Source organism: Myotis lucifugus, unplaced genomic scaffold (assembly GCF_000147115.1).
Source record: "Myotis lucifugus unplaced genomic scaffold, Myoluc2.0 scaffold_292, whole genome shotgun sequence".
Taxonomy (NCBI): domain Eukaryota; kingdom Metazoa; phylum Chordata; class Mammalia; order Chiroptera; family Vespertilionidae; genus Myotis; species Myotis lucifugus.
In genome coordinates this window covers 980,012-1,003,599 of record NW_005871340.1, presented here as the reverse complement: position 1 = coordinate 1,003,599, position 23,588 = coordinate 980,012, and the positions used below count along the sequence as shown (strand labels likewise).

Genomic DNA, 23,588 nt, shown 5'->3' with positions numbered 1-23,588 from the left:
AATCTAGGTGCTGGGACAAGAGGGAGAAGCAAGGGAGGCTCCCAGTCAGCGGCCAGAAAGCATAAGGGATGCTGCTTCCTCCCTCTTTGCCAAAGTGAAGGAAAGGCCGCAGGCTATTTGAGGGCTTGTCCGAGTTATAGGACAGCCTCAGAGCAGCATTCAGTGAGATGTGGGGTGCTCCCTGCCCATTGATCACAAACCTCTGGAAGAGGGGGGAGGCATGGAGCCCACTCCTTAGAGCGGCCCAGCTCCCACGGTCCGTGACTGGGCCGAGGAGATCCGACAGATGGCTCTTGACTTGCCCTCCACCTGATCGCATGGTGGTGGTTTTTTAGGAGACCCTGACACTGAGCTTGATCCTCTTCCTTCACTTTCACTGGGCACCAACGCTGGGGCCATGGGGAGGGCGGGCTGGAAGCAAGGCCTGGAGGTCTTGCCTCATGAAGGCAGACGCTGGGCTTTTTTGGGTTAGGGTTGGCCTTGCAGGGCTGGGGCAGAGGGTGACCTAAGTCTGAACAGGGGGTCTCAGGAGCTGTCCCCAGCCTGGATCATGGCTGCCTGCTGGAGTGGCTCTTCGCTGATTCAGCTGTGCGCCTCCTCCTTGAAGCCTCCCCTGGTCTACCAGGCAGAGTATACTTGGCACAGTATAAATGCTGGGTTCCCGTTACAGCTCTGTCAAGGAAACAGGGGTATAGAGGAGGATGCTTTTGTGTTTCTCCTTTTTCTCCACCTTCAGTTGATAAAGTGCATAACCCTGAAACATGAGTATCGACCCTCTGCATTTCCTACAAATCAATTTTATTACCTGCACCTGGAAAGCCAGTGCATCCCAAGCCTGGGTTTTGCACACACGCCTACCAGTGGCCGCCTGCAGTGAATACTTGTAGTTCAAACTCCACCACCAGGTGGAGGGGACGGGGAGGGCTCCAAGTTCTCAAACTACTGGCGTGTTGTTTCACCTAATGCTGTCGTGGCCATGTGCCACAGACACGCTTAGGGACGATGCGGACCCAGAACCAAGCGCCAAGCACAGGACGCCCCGGTCCCAGAAACTGGGGTTAACCACGGGATCCTGGAATCCATGAGCTTCATTGGGAAACATTAGAATGGATTATTCAAAATAGCTGTTGGAAGCAAAACTTCCCTGGAAACACGTGTGTTGTTTTTTCTTTTAAAAACAGCCTTGTATCATTTACAAACAATAAAATGCACCCCTTCTAGGTGTAGAGTTTGCTGAGTTTTGACAGATGTGTCCGTACACATGTATCCACCACCCCAGCCACTCCTGAGAGTTCCTCCATGGATGGGGCTGGGGGTCAGTCCCACACCTGCCCCAGCCCGGAGCCACCACTCGGCTTCTGTCGCCTCGGATTAGATGTGTCTTCCCTGAGCCTCCTAGGAGTGGGAGCACGCGTGTGTCGCTGTCTGCGTCCAGCTGTGTTTGCTCAGCGCCGTGTGTCGGAGCCTCACCCTGGCATGGCGGGTGCAGTCCTTGTTCTTCCCTCACTGCTCCACTGCATCGATGTTCCAGACCTTCACCTGTGGCTGACGGTTGGTTGTTTCCTGGACACGTTGTTAAGTCGCTGTCCGGGAGGTCAGATGTGTCTTCTGGGAGCCCAGGAGCCCCAGCGGTGCCTCAGAGGCAGGAGGACAGAGGCTGCTGGGCATGGCTCTGCATCCCACCACCTCCTCTAACCCAGACACACTCCGTGCCTATCGCCCGTACATTGTGAAGTCCCCATATTGTCTCCTTTGCAAAAACAGTGTTCCTGCCACTGACAGAAGGTCTGAAAACGCCTGCTCTCTCTAAGCCAGCCTGTATCTATCCCCTTCTGGGGACAGGACGCTCCTGCTCCTCAGAACGTCCTTCCTGAGTCTGTTTTCTTTCCTAGGGGCCCCCTGGTCTTCCCGGGCAGATCGGCCCACCTGGAGCTCCAGGGATCCCCGGCCAGAAGGTAACACTTGTCTTGACCCTACAGAGCATGTGACTCTGAGCATGGGACCCCGTGGCCACCCCTCGTCCCGTGACCCTCTCATCTTCCCAGAGGACCACCTCGCTCTGGCCTGTAATTCCTCCCAGTGCACCAAGGCTCACCCACACCCCAGCTGCCGTCACCCCTCCCGCCCTGGGCTCTGCCGCTCTTCCCTGGCTGCCTTCTTGGGCGCCTCTAACCCTCTGATGTGGCGGAGCCTGCCCCACAGACCCTGCCCCAGCCACACCCACAGCACTGACCCCAGCCTGCCACCAGGGAACAGGGCCTGGAACCCATCCCCAATCTCACCCGTCCTCGCTCCCTGCCTTGGTTCCCTTTCATACTCTGCCCCAGCCCCTGTGGTTTTTCTCAGAAGGCCTTGCATGTTTGCCCCTCTGCCCTCTGCTCATGAGGCCCCCTACCCTGAAACCCCTTCCCGTCTTCCCTACCTTCCAAAGCTCACCTCCTCCTTGAAGCCTCCCCTGATCTATCGGGCAGAATTCACTGTCCTTTCCTCGCTTCTCTCATAGCGCCTACAGCATTTTGCCTTGGTGGTGCAGCTGGCTGTCACCTGGCCTCCAAGACAGAGGCCACGGCTCCCTCATCGCCCTCTCTGAGCTAGAGAAGGGGCATGGGTTGGTGTGAAAGGCGTGCCCTGTGGGGCAGCCGGGACAGAGGGGCTGGGTTTGCAGGGAACACAGAGGCAGGCGCCGCTCCCATGGAGCCATGGAGTGAGTGACCAGGGCCCTCGGTGGCAGCGTGATTTGGGGCTAAACGAGGACTTCGGAGAAAGGGTGCTCAGACTCCGGTCCTGGCTCCACTCCTCACTAACGGGGGGCCGAGCACACGCTCGGTGTTGGGGACCTCACCCTGGAACGGAGACCATGCGTGTCCGTGCCTCCTGAGGACTCCTGGCACAGGAAGTGCCGCTCGGTGGCAGCTGTCACCCTCCTCTGCCTGGAGAGTAACCTGTCGTTGTTCTGCCACAGGGGGAGATTGGACTGCCAGGCCCTCCAGGCCACGATGGAGAAAAGGTGAGAACAGACACCCCAAGACAAACCTCTGAAGCTGGTCCCGGCCCTGGGGGTGATGGCAGGGGCTCCGGAGGAAGCCCAAGGTGGACCTTGTGGGAAGGGAGAGAGGAGGGGAGGGAGGCCCGCCCTGCACATGCCCTGCTGAGCCCCATGCTGCGGCCTCGGAGAAGCCAGCAGGCCACACTGGGCTGGGCTGGGGCTGGGGCTGGGGCTGGGGCTGGGGGCGGAGGCCCCTCGGGTTCCCACAGGGAGTCGGACGAGCTCTCTGCCTGGTCCAACCAAGCACAGAAGAGCCAGTCCTGCAGGCCACTCATTCCTTCACGTTCTCTCTCCTGTGTCCTCCACTCATGTATCTAATGAGTGGTGTTGATATTTCCTAAAGGGACCTCGAGGCAAACCAGGAGATATGGGCCCTCCTGGTCCCCAAGGCCCCCCAGGAAAGCCTGGGCCTGCAGGAATAAGGGGAGAAGACGGACATCCGGGGAGCCCGGGAGAGAAAGGGGAGAAAGGGGAGACGGGCCAGGCAGGCCCACCGGTAAGTGCCAGGCCGGTCTGGACCGCTTTCCCCTTCTGCATGCGCCGCCCCCACCCCCACCCCCCGCCCAAGCATGACATCAGCCCTGCGGCCTGGGCTGCTAACCTGGGAGTTGGGGGAAGGGGACTCACCTGGGTTCCCCTGGTTTACCAAGGCCAGTCTCCCCCCTCAAGAGACCTGGGTCCTGTTCTGTCGTCTTCTGTCTGTGTCCCCTGAAAGTCCCTGAGCCTGGCAGAGCCCCGGTCCCTGTCTCTGCAGTGGCTTAGAATGCCTCCCTTGCAAACCTCGCTAGGATGTTGGGAAGGAGAGGAAGTCATGGGTAGAAAACTGGCTCTTGGGAAAGTATGCAGAAGCCCTCTCACCACGAAGAATGCTTGTACAAAAACGGGGTCGTAGCCCACTCCAGCCAGGCCACTGCCTTGACTGGGGGCCTTCTCTGGCATCAGTGGCTCCCGTCTGAATGGTCACCGTCCTAGACACCGGCCTGTGGAGGAAGGGCGCGGGCGTGCATGCCACATTTGGTCACAGATGCTCAGCGTGACGACCTTGCGCTTGACTAACAGAGATCTTTGTCGGTCCTTAGGGTCTAGATGGCCCAACTGGGGAGAAAGGAGAACCAGGTGGCCCAGGGAGACCCGGAACGACAGGATTGCCTGGCCCAATCGGGCTCCCGGGATTTACAGTAAGGCCCGAGGGCTGGGTATCCAGGTGGTCAGCCTGCAGCTGCGGACAGGGGCACCTGAGCAGGGGTGCCCCTCACGTGGTTGGCAGCCTAGCAGGGGCCTGGCACTGCAGTGAGGCCACACTAACCCCCGGCCGGCCCGGCCTGGGAGGGGGTCCTCTTGATGAGCAGATACTTCCTGAGGGCAGTTGAGTATAAACAGGGGAGTATAAACTCCCTTGGCCCACAGCATGACGGCCTGTCTTCATAGCCAACATAGTGCAAAGGCGCCAGGACCTTAGACTCAGAATCCTCCTCTTACGAGTGGGAAGAACCTCAGAGGCCAACCAGTCCCACCTGGGACAGCCTGCAACAGGAGGCAGCTCATCGCCTCCAACACGTCCCCTTCTTGGGGGGGCATCTCCACGCTGAAGGCAGTGCTCCTAGATTTGGGGTGCAAGTTCCCTCATCACCATCCCCCCATTGGCCCTCGCTCTGCCTCTGGAGCCTTATTCATTTCTGTAGCCGTTTAAAAAACCACCACTAATTCAGCAGCTTAAAACAACAAGCGCTTAAGATGTCACGGTTTCTGTGGGTCAGGAGTCCAGGCCCGTCCCAGCTGGGTCCTCTGCCCAGGGCCTCCCAAGGCTGCGTCAGGGTGTCGGCCGGCTGCGTTCTCATCTAGAGCTGGGACCCCACCCAGGCTCGCTGCTGCAGGCATCATCAGCTCCTGCTATAGCAGGACCGGTCCCGCAGCTCCCAGAGGCTGCCACACGGCCTTCCTCACAGTGGGCAGTTCACATTATAGCAGCCTGTTTCTTCAAGGCCAAGGCCAGCAGGAGGAGTCTCTCCGCGTGTGCTGGCAGGACAGAACTCTGTGTGTGTGTAACATGTGTAATAATCTTAACATATGTCACAGGTTATCATTTGTATACTATAAACATAAGCTGGTCACATAATCGCCTTTGCCGTATGCCATATTCTGTGGGTCCACCCTAGGGCCTGTGCCCTGCAGGACCCATAGAGAAAGCCAGCCTCTCCTCCCACATGCTGAAAACTCAGGTTCTTAGAAGCAGGGGTCACCGCCCCATCTCCGTCCCTCAGGCTGACCACCCCCATAGCCTCTGAGGTGTTCCTTGCCAACGCCTGGGCCTAGTCTACCTCCGGTCTGGTTTGTCACAGGTTTGAGGGTGTGTCTGTCCCAGGCTCCCCTGAGTGCTGGCATCCACGCCATGGTGTTTTGTGCCCACAGGGGGAGAAAGGAGAACCTGGGGAAAAGGGTGACCCAGGAGTAGAGGTAGGTGGTGCCTGCTCTGCCTTGTGTGTCCCGGGGGTTCATGGGCAGGAACCTCATCACACCTGGTCTCTCCAGTGTGGGCAGAATTTCCATGATCTAGGATGAAACTCAGAGCTGCCCTGCTCAGGAAGGGGGTGAAGAGGGGAACGTTCACCGAGCACCGCAGTGGCCAGCCATGGAGCCCCCAGTCTGCTCCACGGTCTCCCCATTAATCAAGTCCCTCAGTGGCATTCACTGGGCACCCACCATATTTCATTCCCGGGGCTGAGCCTGTGCAGCAAACTGTCCCCAGTAGTGGGTACTAGAATGGCACCAGCTCAGGGAGACTGGTGAGCATGCCCAGAATGGGTCATTTCGCAGAATTTCGAAGACTCTGTAGGAATTTGCCTAGAAGCTGCTGAGTGGGCTTCCCAGAGAGAGAGGCATTATTCTCTGAGAGGTGTGGTGATGAAGGGAAGAGGAGGGAACAGTGGCGTAAGAGGGACAGAAGCCAGGTTCACATATGTAGCATCGAGGGAAAGAGCCAGGAAAGCAAGAGGTCAAGGACACATGAGGGAGAGGATGCTTGGCGGGAAGACCTGGGCCCCCCAGACACCACCGCGGAGCTAAGGGAGAGACCGCCACGCCTTCTCCTGTCACCTTCAGTGTCGCCAAGCCCCGTCTGCATTAGTGACACAGACCTGATTGTATAGCAACTTGCAGATGGATAGCCTCCTACAGAAATGCTCTGAAATTCAGGAAAAGCATTATCCCCCCCAAAGTGTTCCTTCCAGACGTATTTAAAGTAAAAATTGGAAACAGCCTACATTTCTAACAAGAAGGAAGTGATTAAATAACTTCTGGTAATAATGCGGATGGTAATAATAGTCCTCATGTTGGGAGCGTCCCTGTGCCAAGCACTGCTCCGAGCCCTGGCTCAGTAGCAACTCTGCACTCAATGAATAGCACATTGACATACAACGGAGGCTTGTGGGCAACATTCAAAAAATGGAAAAGCGGGTTTTGTGTTAAGTGAAAAAGAACAGAGAATCAAGTTATACATACATACATACATACATATATATATGTATATATGTATATATATGTGAAATGAAATATATATATTGATATACAATATCATAAGTATGCACATATATTCAAATATATTTTATGCATCAAAAGAGTGGAAGGAAATAAAGCAAAATATTAGCAGTACTCAGATATTCATTCCTTCGCCTCCTTTCAATTTTTTTTTTAATTTATAAAATACTTTAATGGGTTTGCATTACTTTAAATTTTTTTATATTTTAATTATTATATAGTAAAGTTGACTTTGGGGGAAGTGTGCGTACACGTCTGTGAATTTTAATACATGCATAGATTTGTATGACCACTACCACAATCGGGATACATGACTTATTTATTTATAAGAAGAAGAAAAAGCAGTAATTTTTTTCTAAGTAGAGTTTCCAAAGATTGAGTTCCCTGCAAGGAGATTGTATATCCTGGAGCTGAAAGGGCCACAGGTCCAAGAGATGTCAGGGTCTCCATCTGCCCAGTGCGGGGCCTCCCTCGATGGTGGCCTGACAGAGGGTCTCCACCATGGTCACACCCAGGGGATTCCATCCCTGGAGAGGTGAGAAGAGCCCCAAAGCCGAAGTGGGGTGACCAGCTCAGAGAGGAGCAGGCAGGTCTCCTTCCACCTCTTGGGTGGCTGCTATAGACAAGTGGGTGTCCATCTTCGTCAGAGACAGAACCTGCACTGAATACCATGCCCTTAGGGAGGAAGACTGCTCTGGGGTCCCCAACTGCACTGTCCCATCCACATCTCTTCTACTTCAACCTGCCCTGAAGGGAAGCAGAGACCAGCAGTCTCTGTTACAAATTTGGGGGGACTTGAGGCAATATCTCAGCCTCCCCCAATTCCAGATAACCAATCTCTGCTCCTCTAAGCCAAGGGTCTCAAATTCAGATGCCAACAAGGGCCAGGAGGTTTGGGTTAAATACAAGAGGTTTGGGTTAAATACAAGAGGGAGCGGTGGGGCCTGGGTCGGATGGAAGACCTCATGGCCCACCTGGAGGGGAAAGCTCTCCTTCAGCTCCCGGCATTTGTTGACAGGCAGGAACGAGAACTCAGTGCTGCCAAATTTTCTAGTTTAAAAGAAATCTAAGGCGGGGAGATGTTTCAAGGACATTTGCCAGCCATCGTTCGTTTGTTTGTAACATTGTGAAGGCTAATGAGCTGCCATGAGTTTGTGACATGTTCTCAGCCTTCTTTTGGGAGACTGCGTGCCAGGCAGTTCCGCCTTCGGCTTTGCGGTCTCCAGCCAGACCCCAGTGGAAGGCGGGGCCACTTAGAGCGTAACAGCCACGGCGGGCTAACCATCTCCCTCTCACTTCTAGGTTCCTGGGCCACCGGGGCCAGAGGGGCCTCCCGGGCCTCCGGTAAGTTTGGAGGGCTCATCAATGCTTCAGGTCCCGGTGACTGGGTCCCTAATGTCCCCTCCCCAGGGTAGTCACTGAGCTCAACCTCAGCACTAGGTCAGCCACCTCCTCCTCCCAGGTGGGGTTTTTTCTCATCCACAGACCCCTCCTCCTCCCCTCCCATGTCAGACAGACACCCTTCCAGTGACACTAAGCAGCCTGGGCATTGCCTGGTTTCTTGGAAACGGCTGACTGGCATGGTGGCCCGGGGTCAGGTCCCACTGCTCTGCAGAAGTCGCTGTCACTAAGCTCTGACCTTTGCCCTCAGACATCTGCTCCTGTTCTTCCCTCTTCCTGCTAACCAACCAGTAAGAAGACTGGGATTAAAATAGAAAGTGAACCATTTAAAACAAGCCCCACTGGATGGGCCTTTCCATGGTTACAGATAAGAAAAGGCCTTTAAAAAGACCCCCTTGCATTGCACCTAGGGCAGTGGTCGGCAAACCGCGGCTCGCGAACCACATGTGGCTCTTTGGCCCCTTGAGTGTGGCTCTTCCACAAAATACCACGTGTGGGCGCACACGTACAGTGCGATTGAAACTTCGTGGCCCATGCGCAGAAGTCGGTTTTCGGCCTGGACGAGTCTATTTTGAAGAAGTGGCATTAGAAGAACTGGGGGTACGTTCGCTGAGGTCGACCCCTCAGATTGAGGACGTTTTAGCAAAGGCCAGCTTAGGAGTGCCCTAATTAAGGTAATAACAACGTACCTACCTATATAGTTTAAGTTTAAAAAATTTGGCTCTCAAAAGAAATTTCAATCGTTGTACTGTTGATATTTGGCTCTGTTGACTAATGAGTTTGCCGACCACTGACCTAGAGGACTCCCAAGCACCCAAACCAACATATGCTCGTTCTTGCCTCTGGGGTTCATGCCTCTCTCAGGCACTGTGTCACCTGCTGTCACTGGTAGAGGTAGTAGTAGTAATAACAATAGTAGCCAACATTTACTGTAACTTACTACATACCAGACTCTGCTCTAAGCACTTTGCATATATTAGTTTATTCAACTTTTGCCGTGTTTCCTCTCAGTCTTTCATGAGACTCCTGGTCAGCTGTGAGGGACACAGAAAGATTCTCTCTGTCTCTGGTTGGAGAAGCCTAGCTCAGACCCCACCCTAGGGAGCCCCAAGCATAACCACCTCCTGCCTCCCCTGGGCAGGGATCCAGGCCAGGCTCTGCACCCTGAGCCCTTGTACGTTTGTGGTCCAACTTGTGGACAAAGATTTTTTACTTTAACCAGAAATATAGTTCTGAAGCACCTTGTTTTCACTCCAAATGCAGGGGCTCCAAGGCATTCCTGGACCAAAGGTAAGAAGAGGTCATGTGACAGGTGCTGGGTGAGGGGTGGGGGAAGAGGACTCAGTGAGGGCAGAAAAGAGGGCAAGTGCTTCAGAGGCGGGCAGCCCAGCTGACCCCTTCCCTAAATGGAATCATGTGACCCTCTGGCCAGTGGGGTACGATCAGGACACAGTGAAAGCCTAGGGTCCTTGTAACATCCATCATTGACCCCGGGCAGGCTTTGGATTTAAAAATGTCCCATCCACCAGTGGACCCTACAGAATGACAAGTTAGGTGCTTGGCAAAGATGAAATCCTTTCCCACGTCACCGGCCCCAGACCCTTGGAGACAGAGGGGAGTGGCGTGGGACCCCTCCCAGGAACCGCACCACTGCACTCTGGCCTGGGGCTCTTCCCGACTCCCCCTGAAAGCACTTCAATGGATAGGAGGAGCTGGAGCCCGCTGGCCTGACAACCTGGTCTCCTGCCCTAACCTTTTCCAGGGGACTATGGGGCAGTTTTTCTCCCAATTTGTTTGGGAGCCTCAGGGCTCCGGTGGTGGCATTTCAGGCATCTGCCAGCCAACCTCTGCAGGGTCCCCTATGTCCTGCCATGCTGTCACCTATGCCAAAGCCTGGCGTGCAGCTTCCCTGTGGGTTTGTGTCCACTCCACCATCTCTTTTCCCTTTGGGGACCTTAAAGTCACCACAGGGATACAGGGGACTGCAGCTGAGGCAGAGATGGGCTAAGCCAGGGATCCCTGGAGTCCCCAGCCTGCCATCCCTGGGCCAGCCACCTCCTCCTCCTTCCCCTTCTCCCTCCCCATCCCTGCACCCACTCCTGTCCCCAGGACCTCAGAATTCAGGAATGAGTTGTCTGAGTCATGCCCATCTATAATCTCCCCCCATCTCCCTTTCCTCCAGGGGGAAGCAGGACTCGATGGAGCAAAAGGAGAGCCGGGTGTCCAGGGAGAAAAAGGAGACCGAGGTCCTCTGGGATTGCCCGTGAGTATTGTGGACCCAGCAAGACAGTTGCGAGGAGCCCAGCCAGGGGTCCTAAAGGTGCCGGGCACTCCAGAGCTCCATGTGGTTTTGCTTTCCCACCTGGGCGAGACCCTGGGCTCTGATTCTCTTACTGAGGCCTGCTCTGGCCAGGCCCTGGTCTCAGTGTGGGGGGATTATGAAGCTGAATGAGACAGGGCCCCCAACCCCAAAGAGCACCCAGCTGGAGAGCCAGAGGTGGCTTAAGCACAGCCTTGGGCCCTATGAATGCCTCACTCAGAAGCAACAAAAGCACCCTCGCAGTGGCCACACTTGGAGAACTTGGGAGCAGCGGGACAGAGGCATCTGCTCCATCACTCTTCTGTTTTCCCAGGAGGGGCCCCAAGAGCACCCCTGATCTCTCCTCTTAAGCCCTGGCCACAGCAGGAAAGCTTGTAAAAGGTCAGATTCTCCTGTCCCCACTGGCTAAGGCCACCTGGATCCCAGTTCCCTGAAATCTCTCATCTCCGCCTGCCCGGGGCTGGAGGCCTCAGGTCAGCGGACGGGGCTCGCTCAGAAGGCCTTTCCAGGTGTGGCCTGGACAAACCCTTTTGCCCCAAGCTTCGGTGGGCTGGTGGGCTGGTCACCTTGTCCAGGAGAGCACAACCCACCACCCTGGGCTCCACCCTCCCTCAAACCCATTGAGGTTGGCACTGCTCTTGGTTTGTTTATCAAGAGCTGGACAGGATTTCAGTGACCCATCTGATCACTTCACTGAGGGATCCAGAGAAGAAAGTGGCTCACTGAGGTCACATATTAAGTCGGTGGCCAGGCCAGGCCAGAGGCTGCTCCTCCACTGAGGTCCCAGCCATGCAAGGGGCTCTTTCCAGCCACTAGGGCTTCCTCTGTCCCAGGCGCCAGGCCAGTTCCCACCCCAGGAGGCCGTAAAGAGCAGGGGGACAATGGGAAGCCCAATCACCCCAGCTTGGCAGAGCTTGAAGGTCTGGCTAATATAATCCCAGCAACCGAAAAGCAAGAGCAAAAGATACAACTACCTCCTATTAGTGCATCAAATGCAGGAGCATTTAAGGAGCTGATTCGCTTGACAGACTACAGAAAACTGATGACTTTAGCAGACATTTCCCCATGTCTGAAGCTGCATCTGGAATGATTAAGAACTCCTTCCTAGTAAAGAGCGTCCCTGCCCCCACGCAACCATGAATTTCTCCTTGTCCACCTTCCTGGCCCCAACAAGCCTAGTGAACATGGAGAATTCCACCAAAATGCAAATGGCAAGGAGACCAAACAAGTCATATCCACAAAGAAAATGCCAGAGGAAAGACACGGTGCCCCGTCTATCTCTCATTTTTCTACTTTTGATAATCTGGCATTTTATGTGAAATCTCCCTAGTCTCTTACATTCAATCGAAATGACTTGCAGCACTACTGACCGTACAAAATATGTCAGTGGCCCACACGGGGCCTGAAAGCCTCCAGTCCGTGCTCCAGACCTCTCAAGATAACTCCGTACTAATATGAAGAGACAAAGTTTGTGGATATTTAGCTAATGTTCTGTTTGGGGGCTTCACCTCGATATTATGTTCCATATACTAGCAGCATGTTTTTCCAGGCATATCTTATTGACTTCTTCCTATTTGCCTTCTACAGTAGTTCTCAACACTGGCTGCACATTGGGGCCACCTAGCTTGCCATTACCCCGGCCTCACTCTTGGAGACTGAGGTTGACTTGGGCTGGGTTGGGACCCAGGCACTTGTATCATTTCACATCCGCCTCAGGAAATTCTGGTGTTGCAGCTGGGGTTGAGAACCACAGCTCTCTACGCTATGAGTCAAGATCATCCCAGAAGTATGTAGGGCCTCAAACTGAGAAGCAAGGCTCTGTAGGGTCCTACATCCAACGCCCCTCCCCCAGGAGGAAGCAGCTCCCTGCCCTCTTTCCTGGGGGCATTCCTCCACCTTTAAATCCTAAGTCCGAGGCCCATTTGGAAGCAGCTTTCAATAACTCGGTCCTTACTGAGCTGGAGTGTCCTGCTTCCTTCTCCCTGGCTTGTCGCATTGGAATCATCCGATAATTTTCCCCTGGTTCTCCGAGGTGGATCTCAGGGGTAGATTTATAGCCCAAGGTTGAGGAAGAGCCCCCATTCCCCAGCATATAACACCGGACACTGCATAGTGAGTGGGTCTTAAGACCATCCCACCTTCAGCCAGTTTACTCCAGGGTATACATGGCCTTAGACCTCTGTCCCAATCAGCTGGGGATCTGGCCCAAAGCCCTGTTCTGTAAAAGAACCCTCATCCGGGATAACACGAATGGACTGAGCCTGTGTTGAGATCTGCCAGCTGTGAAGGTCCAGAGAAATGCCAAGCTTCATTAGTATTGTCATTTAAGGGCCAACTCTTCCCACCTGCTGGAGTACTAGTAGAAGCATCAACTCAGGGTCCAAAACCAGGTGCTGTAACTCAGTGACGAGCCTCTCAGGGTCCCCCCCATGTTGCCCAGTCTCAACAGCTTTGCAAATGGCTGGGAAGCCCACCCTCACCAGGTCCCCACCCCTCAAGTAGGCTTGTCTCTCCCCAGTGAGACTGGCCCTGGGAAAGAGGCACCAGCCCAGGTCCCAGGCACCTCCCCATGAGCTCACTTTCTCTATCCCTCTCCCCAGAGCGCTGCCACCCTTTGGGAGGGGTTTCTGAGAGGGGATCCAAGGAGGAAGGGGAGCTGGGGGCACAGAGGATCAGAACAGTCACGTGCACTGATCTCCACCCAGCCTGCTCAGCAGTCGGCCACACTGCATTCAGTGTCTCCATGTTGTTGTTGGTTTCCGTGTGAATACCATTACCTGTCCTCCCAAGCTTACTTCTCCCATTTTGTTTGATTACCAGCATTTGTGTCCGTCCAGAGTCACTGCTTCACTCACCTCTTCCCTCCCTGATCCCTTTTTCTCCCTCCCGCTCCTCCCTGACCCTTCTTTTGGTCAAACTGTTCCCTTTGTCCAGGGAGCTTCAGGTTTGGACGGCAGACCTGGGCCACCGGTGAGTGTCACTTCTCCATTACCCTTCACCCCACCCCACCCCAGCCTGTGCTCCCTCTCGTCTATCCCACTGTGGCCTCGTTTTCCCAGTGAGTTGTGACTGATCCCACTACTGACACCACAAAGGTACCACCTGTGCTCTGTTCAGAGTGCTTATTCTGGTTTCTTGACCAAAGATGGCTGGCCCTCATCTAAATTTTCCTGCTCGGAGTATGCACCCCGGGTCCTCACATATGAATTTCCTGGATGTGGAGTGGGAGTCCCACTCCAGCAGCAGACTCTTCCTAAGCGAATGCTGAGTTGGGGCTGGGAGCCCAGCCCTGGGGATCTGGGCCATGACTCATCCCCACCAAACACAACAGTGTCTGTATGTGCCCGTCATGCTATGTTGTCTTCATACTGTGAGCTCTGTCCATGTCCTGTCTGCCCATAGGGGCTTCCTAGTTCTGCGTAGCCACCAGTTTGATGTAATGGGTGGGGACAGCATGGACGGGTGGGGGCAGGTGTAGCATTAGGAGCACACTGGCCAGTCCCAGCTCAATGTTCTGTGGGCATGCTGCACTTCCTGTGGCACCACAGTCATCCATTCCAACAGGGGGTTTATGCAGAGCTAATTGATGGACACTTGGGCCCCCTCTTTCTTTGTTCTTCCTGATTCCAGAAGACACACATCACCTACTCTTCACTGGAAAGTCCCTGAACTTTTTTAACAACTGAAGCATCAGGAAAAAAGTCCCTCCTCTTCACCTTCCAGTCCTCCTCCCAGAGCTCCCATCAGGTCTTCAGGGCAGTGGCACTCCCAGCTGAAGCCTGTCCCTCTCCATGGTGTTGGGATCACTGGCCATCAGGGCCAGGAGGCTGGGCTTCCCTCTCGGGAGCAGCTATAACCAGAGCTGTGTGTGTGCCCAGCCCCTGCCAGCCGATCTCAGGCCACAGCTGCTTGGTCTGCCTAGAAGACAAGGTTCTAATGAGCTGGCTGGAGCAACACCTGGGGGAAGAGGAGAACTTGCAGGGCTCACTTGAGGAGGGAGGACATACGCTCAGGGTAGAGGGAGATGTCCAATCACCCCGGCAACAGGCCTCCCAGGGGCCTCTCCCCACCTCGTGTTTATGGAGTTAAAATTATAGACTCTCATAAATGGAGAAGATGCCTCTTTCTGAGCATTATCACGGCTTTGCTCCTCCACCACAGGCCCTCCATTTCCATCTTCCTTGCCCCGAGCACACATTTCCCAGGCGCCCAGTCAGAGCTGGCAGATGATCTGTGGCTGGACTCAGAGAACCTGAGACTTCCCTCTCAGCTACTTCCTCCATTCATGATGGACAGAGGGCAGCAGTACAAATTCATATATTCTGTCCCCTTGGACCTGAGGATTTATTTTTTTCATAAAATCACTATCACAACCTTAAAGGAACATTTATATGGGAAAAGTAACCCTGCCCTGCCAATACTGATATTTATTGGGTGCAAATGAATGACATGTGTTCATCCATGTTAACCTGGCAGCGGCTTGAGAGGCAGATACTCGTGTTACCATCCCCATTTTACAGGTGGGAAAACTGAGCCTCAGAGAGGCCAAGAAACGTCTGCAGTATCGCAGAGTTCAAAGCCTTCAAGCAGGACTGGAAGCCAGCCAGTGACTCTGGAGTCCTGGGCTGAACCATCACTCTGATCTTTTTTGACGTGCTCTTGTCACCGATGTCCACAGAGTTCCTCCTTCCCTGGTAGCTGCAAAGGGAGCCCCGAGAATAGGCTTTTGCCCCTCCCCGCCTGCCCTCCCCATAAAGTAAATCAGCATCCCCCACTTGCTCCTGCCCCGCCTTTCACGGCTGCACCTGGAACACGGGGGACTGTCCACAGGCCCAGCCCACACCCCCTTATGTCTGAGCAGGAAACAAACACTGAGGCCGAGCAATGGGAAGCTCTGCAACATAGACTCCATCTAGCCGGGCTGTAACTGGGAACCTGGGGAAGATGTTCAATTACACCATAGCAAGCCCTGCTCCGTCTCTAAGCAACGCAGCTCCCATAGCTCCAGCTGCCCCCACTCCCCCGCGGCCCTGCGGGAGGAGCTCTGACACACCTCCCCTCCCACCAGTGTGGGCAGACCAGGCCTCGAGGCACACTAATGCACTCTCCAACCCAGCTGTTCCCTTGGGCCCGGGAGTGGGGACAGAGGTCCGGCCAGAGGCTGAAGGCCGGCCGGGCCGCAGTGGGGCGGGTGGGGGGGGCGATGGCTGAATGACCCTCCCACGCCTGCCTCTGTGTGTGCGTCTGCATCGGTCTCCGTGGCATGAAGCCCCTCCCGCTGCATGTGGAGCTGTGACAGCAAAGGGGTGCCACCCTCGGGCCCCCATCCCTGGGCTGGTGTCGTCTCCCTCCCAAGCGCTTCTGGGAGCAAACTAAGCAACCGTTTTCCTACCGTTTTCAGCCTTGGCAAGCTTGGCTGTGGAGTGAAAGGGGTTTTTTTCTTCCTCCAATCCGGCCCTGAGGCAGGGGAGGCTCTCTCTCCCCGAGGCCCCAAACCCAAACAGGAACACAGCTCAGTCGAATGACTGCCCTGAACGAGCCTGGCCTCGCCAACCCTGAAAACTGGCCACTGGACCTTGCTCCTCTCCAGGCGTCGGGCGGGTGCCCAGGGCTCCCCCGCCCCAGGACCTTCACCTCTGCTCTCCTTCGCCTCCCCAGGGCACTCCAGGACCAATTGGAGTTCCAGGCCCCGCCGGACCAAAGGGTGAGAGGGTGAGTGTTCAGGGAGCCGGGAGCCTGGGCACCCTCCTCAGCCTCAGGCCCTCAGCCCTGGCACCGAGGCCCCAGGGTCACCGCTCAGCCCATAGTCTCTGCCCTTACCCGTCCCTCCTAGAGTGCCATCCTCAGCCAGGGTGGCTGCTCTACGGTGTGACAGCTTTAAGGAAGAAATCACAGCTCTTTTCTCCTGTTTCCCTGTCCCTGCCTTTGTGTTCACGCCCGTTTCCTCCCTCCTTCTCCCCTGCTGCTGCCTCTGGCCAGCCAGGACCCCCAGGACACTGCTCCCCCCTCCCAGAGGCCTTGGGGGACAGGCTCTGCTGGAGGGAGGGTGAGGGGCCTCCAGCCGCCTCCCGGGACAGAGTCCACACCAGTAGCGCCACCCTTCGCTCAGACCTTGCTTCCTGGACAGCGGTTGGGGGGACTGGCGAGGTGTCCTGGGTCTAAACCAGAAAGCAGTTGGTGGCAGGTTGGTACTACGTCCAGCAGGGCTCAGTGGCTTCTGTCTCCTGTTTCAGGGCAGCAAAGGCGACCCTGGGATGACAGGACCAACGGGAGCAGCTGGGCTTCCGGTAAGTTTCACCGGGCCAAAGGTTTTCTTCACGCACCCTGTCCCCCAGAAACTGTCACGGCAGCATGCCCAGCACCTGCAGCAAGAACTCTAGCGCTAAGCGAGACTTAGCACTACTGTGGCAGAAGAAGCTGCCAACAGCCAACTGGTCGATACGCTGGAATATCCCTGCAGGGGGACCAAGTCCTCAACTGTGTGGACCATCTGCTGAGATGCAGCAAACACATCATGAGCCCCATCCACTACAAGGCTCCGTGTCCGACGCAGTGGGGGTCTCACAGATGAATGTGCCATGGCCCTGTCCCGGGAGGGCGGGGGGGGGGGGGCGGAATCAAATCCAAATCCCATCCTACAAGAAGGAGAGGGCAGCTTTCCCAAGGGACTGCTTCATGATTGAAGCAGATTTTCCCATTACTTTGTTTTAAAAAGTTGATTGCCTGAGAAAACCAGAATTTTACTTCCCACCCACTTGAAGGTTGACCATCTATCTGTTCATGGTTCCATGCGTGGCTGCCCAGGCGGCTCTGCTCTGGCTAAGTGTGCAGCCCCGACCAGCCTTGGCCTGTGCTCATTCCCCCCGCTGAGGCCATGGAGGGCAGCGTGCGCCTCACAGAGAGGGTCTGAAGAGCTCTGCAGCCACTTTTCTGGCCAGAACCTGGCTGGAGAGCCATGCAAACACCTCCTCTGCCAGGGAGTTCCCTCCCCAGACCGTCCTCAGCACACGTCACCCCCAGCCTGAGTGATCTTGAAGAACACAGCAGGACGTTGGCCGCGGAGCAGAAAACCAGAACCATGCTCTTGGCTTTGCCCATTATTCATGATTTATCCCGAGGCTAAGTTCCTTGAGCCCCTTCATCCCCCTTCTGTAGAATGGGGATAATTAAATCTGTCTTGGAGAAATTAGGCATCAGAGAAGAACTTTATGAGCCTGGGAGGAAGCGCTGCACGGCCATCCCGTGTTTTCTCGTTAATGTGTTTCCATGGCTCTGATTTATTGCAGGGTTTACATGGACCACCCGGGGACAAAGGAAACCGGGTGAGTCTGACCCCTCACCCTTGGGCTCTGGTTACTAATGTCTTCATGATGTGGTGGAATGACCAATTGGGGATTCCTGACCCAACATGGCAAATACAGTTTTTCCTGATAAATCGTTGTAAATTGAAAGGCTTGCTAGTGAGGGGCTTAATCTGTGGCACACAGGGAGCCTGGGGCCTGAGCCTGAAATTGAAGCTTGTATTTTTCCGCCTGACAAGGGAAGACAGAATCCCATGGTGGCCATCAGATTAGCATTGCCATTCAGTGATGGGGGTCACGTGCCCAGCTCTCTCTACAGTGCCCTGATAATGGGCCCCTAAATGATGTTTTTAAATCCAGCGTTGCCTAGTCCTAGCCCCTGAAACAGTTTTGCCAGGCATCCCAGGCCACTGGTGAGAGAGAAAATAAATTCCCGTTCTGAGAACAAGCAGAAAGCTACTGTGAGCAGCCAACCCTTGCACAGCCATTATTTCTCTTGGAAAGCGCCAGCAGGACTAGGAAATGACCCGCGCCTTCAGAGGCCCCCAGCTCTCCCTTTGGTTTCTGCCATCTTCACCAGGACACAGTTACCAAATGCCCACAGCACCCACAGACATGTCACGGCATATGACACAGGCCATGTATATGATACATGACATACTTGGTCCCAGCAGGACCATTTAATTCCGTCTGACCAAGAGATGACCTTTGAGGTCCTTCCTAGAATATCTCAACTGCTGCCCATCACAGTGAGTCTCAGTGTGATCCACATCCCCTAACGGCCAAGGGCATCTTCAAGCAGGGGGTGGGGAACGTCCGGCCGCAGGCTGTATAAGGCCCGCAAAATCATTTGGTCTGGCCCTGCCAAGGCATTAGAGGTGAGTTAGTTACATGTTTGGCCAAATATAGCAGGCTAATTTTTAAGTTGATAATTTTGCATGGCCCACACATGATGGTGTAAATATCCAAATGGCCCTTGGCAGAAAAAGGTTCCCCACCGCTGTGTAGGTCAAAAGATCCAAGGATCTTAGAGGTAGAAGAGGAGTGGGAAGAACACATGGAGAAACAGGCCCAGAAGGATGATAAAATGCACTGGATCCCCACAGAGCTGAAGGCAGAGCAGGTGGGCTCCAGCTGAGCGTTGAATGCTGGTGATCATGATCGTGAACAGACAGTGCCAGAATCCATACGCTTAAATCTAGCACTGATTCCAGTCTCTTCAACTTAGGGCGCATTTTTGGAGCACATCTATATCCCTAAATTCTCCTTTCTGGCAGCTGGCCAAAAGCAACTAGATTTGTCCCATATGTTTTATAAACGCGAGGGAACAGGAAGAGCTGCCGTACAGACTTTCCATGGGAAGACCAAGTCTAGAAACCACTGGAAGAGACAGGCCTACTCCCAGACATGTGCCGGCCTGTTACAGTTGGCTGGGAAGCCCACCTTCATTGCTGTGGCATCCAAGAATTTAGGCCACTCAAAAAATTGATCATTCCACCTCGTTGGCATACTAACCTCCTTTCTAATTTATTTCTAACCTGTTCTGGTTTTCGTTATTATAGTCAATTAAAACCTCTTAAACCAATTTCTTAAGACGCTTTCAGTTGGCTTGAGGCACTGAGCTATTTGAGGGCTGCATCACCAGCCTACGTGGCGACTGTGTGGTTCTAGAGGTGGGGGCAGGGCAGGCAGATGCCCTTGTCACAGATGGAGGGAGGTGGAGGCTGGAGGCGCTGATGTTTAAGGACCCAAGCCACCGAATGAGGCAATAAAGCCCAGGGAATCAGTGGGAAAATATTTCTTCTCCACTTCCCCTTCCTAAGGTTTTGCACGCTCTCCCCATCCCGTATATAAATTAGCAAATGTCACTTAGTAAAGTCCAGAGAGGGTCAAATTGCATGAGCCTTCTTTTGAGTGTGGCAAAGAACCCATTGGCTTGTTCAGTTAGCGATCAAGGAGCAGCTGATTCTCTCCCTCCAAGAGATTTGGCTGTCTGGATGCCAGAATGTCCTAGAAGGGTCCCCCTACACCTCACCTCCTCATTCAGACCTCCTTAGGCCACCAGCCTCTGAGGTCTTTGAGGGGAGGTGTGAGGGCTTGGAAACAAAGCCTCCAAAACAAAGAAAGGCCCGAGTAGAATCTGCACCGTGGAGAGGGACAGCTTTTATTCTGATGCCTGGGAGCTCAGAATTAACACTTTGGTCAAGGTCAGAGGCAGAAGGGCTTAGATGACAATCCGGTTAGAAGTCTCATTGTTGCTGGAGATGCTGTAAGCCCCTTGCCCCACCAGGTGTGGAGGGTGGCTGCCTGTAGGGCTGCTCCCAAACTCAACCACCCATGCCGGGGACCCCATCAGAGGGGTCCCAGTGGGTGCACCGGATACCCACTGTTCTATCAGATGGCGGCCTGAGATGCAATCTTAAAGCGCTGCTCCTTCGCGTCCGCCAGAAGATGGTCCTGAGCCTCTTCCCATCCATGGAGGGAGGAAGGTCCTCGAGGTGGTGGGCAAGGCTCAGAGCCCCTCACAGGCAGTTTTCTGAGGAGACACACCTGCCAATGCAAAGAACATTCTGTCCTTGTCACTAAGGACACCCTTGTTGTCCCTTCACAGCCTTGTGAATTTGGCCTAGGAGCCACTTTGAGGACGAAAAAGTCCATCAAGGATAAAAGGGGGTGTGAATTTGGCAATTTGGGCACCAGGACAATTGGGTGTGAAGGTGGAGCTGCCTGCAAGCCACAGCCAACTGAAAGGTCTGCACGCATGTAGTGCAGCTACTGTCACTCTCTGAGATGTGCCATCTGTGTGGGGGGGTGCATGCACATGTGTGTGTGCATGTATGTGCATGTGTGTGCGTGTGTGCACGTATGAGTGTCTTGCTTCCCCAAGCCCCCTTGCCTCCTTACTATCTCTTTTGGCCTGGGCCTGCCTCTTCCTTCCTTTACTTCCTCAATATTTACCCCCTATATTGTGTACTACATTATAGCAACCCCATCTCCCTCATCCTATCCCTTTCACTCCCCCAGCTTCCATTTCTTTCCTCTAAAAGCAGTTTTTACATATGCATTAATTTTGTGTAAGGGAACCTCTGCAGCTGGCTTTATCTGCCTTCCCTGTTCCAGCTGGAACCCTCTCTCTGCTGGAGCCTCATTGGGAGCAGGAGGATGTAGGCAAAGCTACTACTCTAGTGTCTCCAAAGGGCACCCGAGATAAAGCCATTTCTTGTGCCCTTAGAACATGATGCTCCACAATGCAAGTCAGTCACCCATCCTGAAAGGCAGGACCCGCACACCCTCCGTTACCCACAGGCCGATCACCTGGGACCTGGAGCCCGAGTCTTTGGGAAACTGTGCTCACTTTTCCACTGGCCCGACCCAAGGGGCAAGGGAGTCTCCTCCCTGAGAAAGTTCACGTGGGCTTCCCACCCACAGCGAGTGGTTTTGCTTGTCCACTGCATGGGGGCTACTCACACCACGACGTTCTCGTTGGTGGGAGTGTCTCAGAGCCAATGCGATTCTGCCTGGTATGCATCACACATGCCCTCTTAAACTCTATCATTTTCTAAGTAAACATTTGCACTTTAGAAAACTCACTCAGAACAACGCATTGGCAATTACAGGGGACCTCGGGAATCAAGAGATTTAAGGAATTTCCAAAGATCCTGGAAAACATCAAAAACATTCTTATCCTCTGGCTCCCTCTAACAAACCCTTCCCCTTCCACTACAGGAGCACAGTAGACACACGAGGCCATACCTTATACCAGCCAACAAGAAGCAGTCATTGTTGTTGTCATCATACGAAGCAACTGTCGTTTTCTGAGCATTTACCACGTGCCAGTGTTAAGCACTTCACATACACAAAGGCCTCAGATAAAGTTCTGAGGCCGGTGTTATTACCCGCACTTGACAGGTGAAGAAACTGAGGCTCAGAGAGGTTAAGTAACTTCCCAGAGTCACACTGCTGATAACAGGCAGAGCCTCTTTGGCGGTAAGCTTTTGCTCTGACCAGTGTGCTGCCCTCCTTCGAGGTCTGTGGCCCTGGAGCAACACTGGACGCATTAGACAATCGCAGGGGACAGGCGTTCCCAGGAAGGCTCCCGGGGGCACACCTGGCCCTCCAACCTGCGAAAATCCAAACGCTAATTCATTACAAAGAATCCCCCACAGCCCTTTAAACGGAGAGTGACTCTGGCACATGCAAAATGGGGTTCAACTGAGAAAGACAGTGCTCACTGAAGCTCTTCAGAAACAAATGGATTCCTTGAACCAACTTGTCTGTTTACAAATAGCTGCCTATGGCTTCAGACCAGGATGGACAAGAGACACAGAATGGAAGGACCCCGCTGAGGACCAGGGGCCACCCAGGAGCCCTGGACACACATGTACATACTAGCACAGACTCATACATGCACACATGCGCACAACCATGTACATGTACACATTCATACATGCTGTGTTCACACACACACGCATATGCACACGCATGGCTCTAAATAAAAGTTACCTTGCCTCCTAATAGATATAAAAGGGATGAAAACCAATTGGGACAAACGTTCTCAAGCCAAAATCTTTCAAAATGGACCCTCAAATAGAAGGAAGGGAGTCCCCCTGTTTACACTCTGGGCTCAATATTAGCAAAGCTGCCCACCAGTATCTTCCATTTGCATTCCCCCCACCCCCACCCCGTCACCTCCACCTCCGAGCCCTCCTGCTCCCTGCTCCCAGGTCTCCCTCACCTCCCCTACCCGTCCCCACCTGCCTTAGCCAAACCCTCAGGTCCTTAGAGGGGTGGCAGTGAGTACTGACCCCAAATCCTATTGGGGAGACCATCCTAATTGAGAGAAGCTATTTTCCCCTCTTTAATTTGCTCTATGTCTATCTCTAACCATAACACATGAATGATCCTAAAGTTTTGATGTTGTTTTTTTCTCTTGGACTAAACTATTATTTACAGGGGGAGAGGGGGAAGAAAGGCTCTAGAGGGCCTAAAGGGGATAAGGGAGACCAAGGAGCGCCTGGATTAGATGCCCCCTGCCCGTTGGTATGTTTGCATTTATCACTTGCCTTGTTCTGGTTTTTCCCTTGAGGGTTGCAAGCTGGAAACAAAGAAGGCAAATAAACTAAGATGAGAGCCGAATGACTACACTGATGCTACCAAATCTATCTGTGCCTTTGGCCCGTGGAATGCTTGCCTGCCGTTGGTGTGGCCGTAAAGCCTCAGCTGCAAGTCATTCTGGCTAAATCCCTCTCCTTTGAAGCCGCAGAACAATTGATGTGTGGATGTGGAGCGACCCGAGGAAAGGGATTTGGGAAAAGGCCTCAGCTCTTAACTCCAGGATGGCTGTGGAAGCCAGCGTAGCATTTGTGAGCCATGAGTTTGCCTTCTTCGTTTCGTGGCCACCTGTGTAGCCAGCAGTTCACGCTGGTGGAATCCTCACCCGATCAGGATGCAGGACCCCCAGGCTAGCGTCTCCACTGGGCAAAGCAAGGCCAGACAGGTGGCTTTTAATACACAAACTCCCAATGCCCACCAGCCACCCAGCCAAAACCTGCAGACCAACATCAGTAAGCAAGCACCCCCAGGAAGCCCTCCCAAACGAGCCGGTAAGGAATGCCTCCTGGCACATCGGCCGGCCTCTCAAGTACCTTGGCAGCCCGCTTGAAGCTTCCAAAAACTCTGATGCATGGACATTGAAATTCATCTGTGTCCACTCCAAGTGAGTCTGTCAAAGGGATTGGGGGCTGCTGTCCACGCTCCAAAGCTAAACTCTCCTGGAGGCCCAAGGAAGAGCAAAAGGTTGGATTTAGGAGACGCAAATCAAACTGCAGAGGTCCTGCATCCTGGGCAGGGTAGGAAAGGCCTCTCGACGCCGCAGTCGGAGCTGGCCAGCCTTGACCTGAATAACCATCGTGTTGGTTTGTGAACAGGGACACGAGTTAAAGAAGAGAAGGGGAACTCGGGTACAGGCTGGACGGACTGGATGCCC

At 54.1% G+C, this 23,588-nt stretch overlaps 1 protein-coding gene across 1 annotated transcript in view; it reads left to right on the top strand.

Moving 5' to 3' along the window:
- The window catches only part of COL13A1 (collagen type XIII alpha 1 chain), a 124,308-nt gene that overhangs the window by 95,938 nt on the left and 4,782 nt on the right, over positions 1-23,588 (top strand). The window contains exons 26-38 of the mRNA XM_023763587.1: positions 1,893-1,955; positions 2,963-3,007; positions 3,390-3,542; positions 4,126-4,224; positions 5,456-5,500; positions 7,883-7,924; positions 9,245-9,271; positions 10,164-10,244; positions 13,236-13,271; positions 15,960-16,013; positions 16,535-16,588; positions 17,588-17,623; positions 22,556-22,642. Coding sequence (XP_023619355.1) covers positions 1,893-1,955; positions 2,963-3,007; positions 3,390-3,542; positions 4,126-4,224; positions 5,456-5,500; positions 7,883-7,924; positions 9,245-9,271; positions 10,164-10,244; positions 13,236-13,271; positions 15,960-16,013; positions 16,535-16,588; positions 17,588-17,623; positions 22,556-22,642 — 822 coding nt within the window. The remainder of the gene's footprint in view (positions 1-1,892; positions 1,956-2,962; positions 3,008-3,389; positions 3,543-4,125; positions 4,225-5,455; positions 5,501-7,882; positions 7,925-9,244; positions 9,272-10,163; positions 10,245-13,235; positions 13,272-15,959; positions 16,014-16,534; positions 16,589-17,587; positions 17,624-22,555; positions 22,643-23,588) is intronic.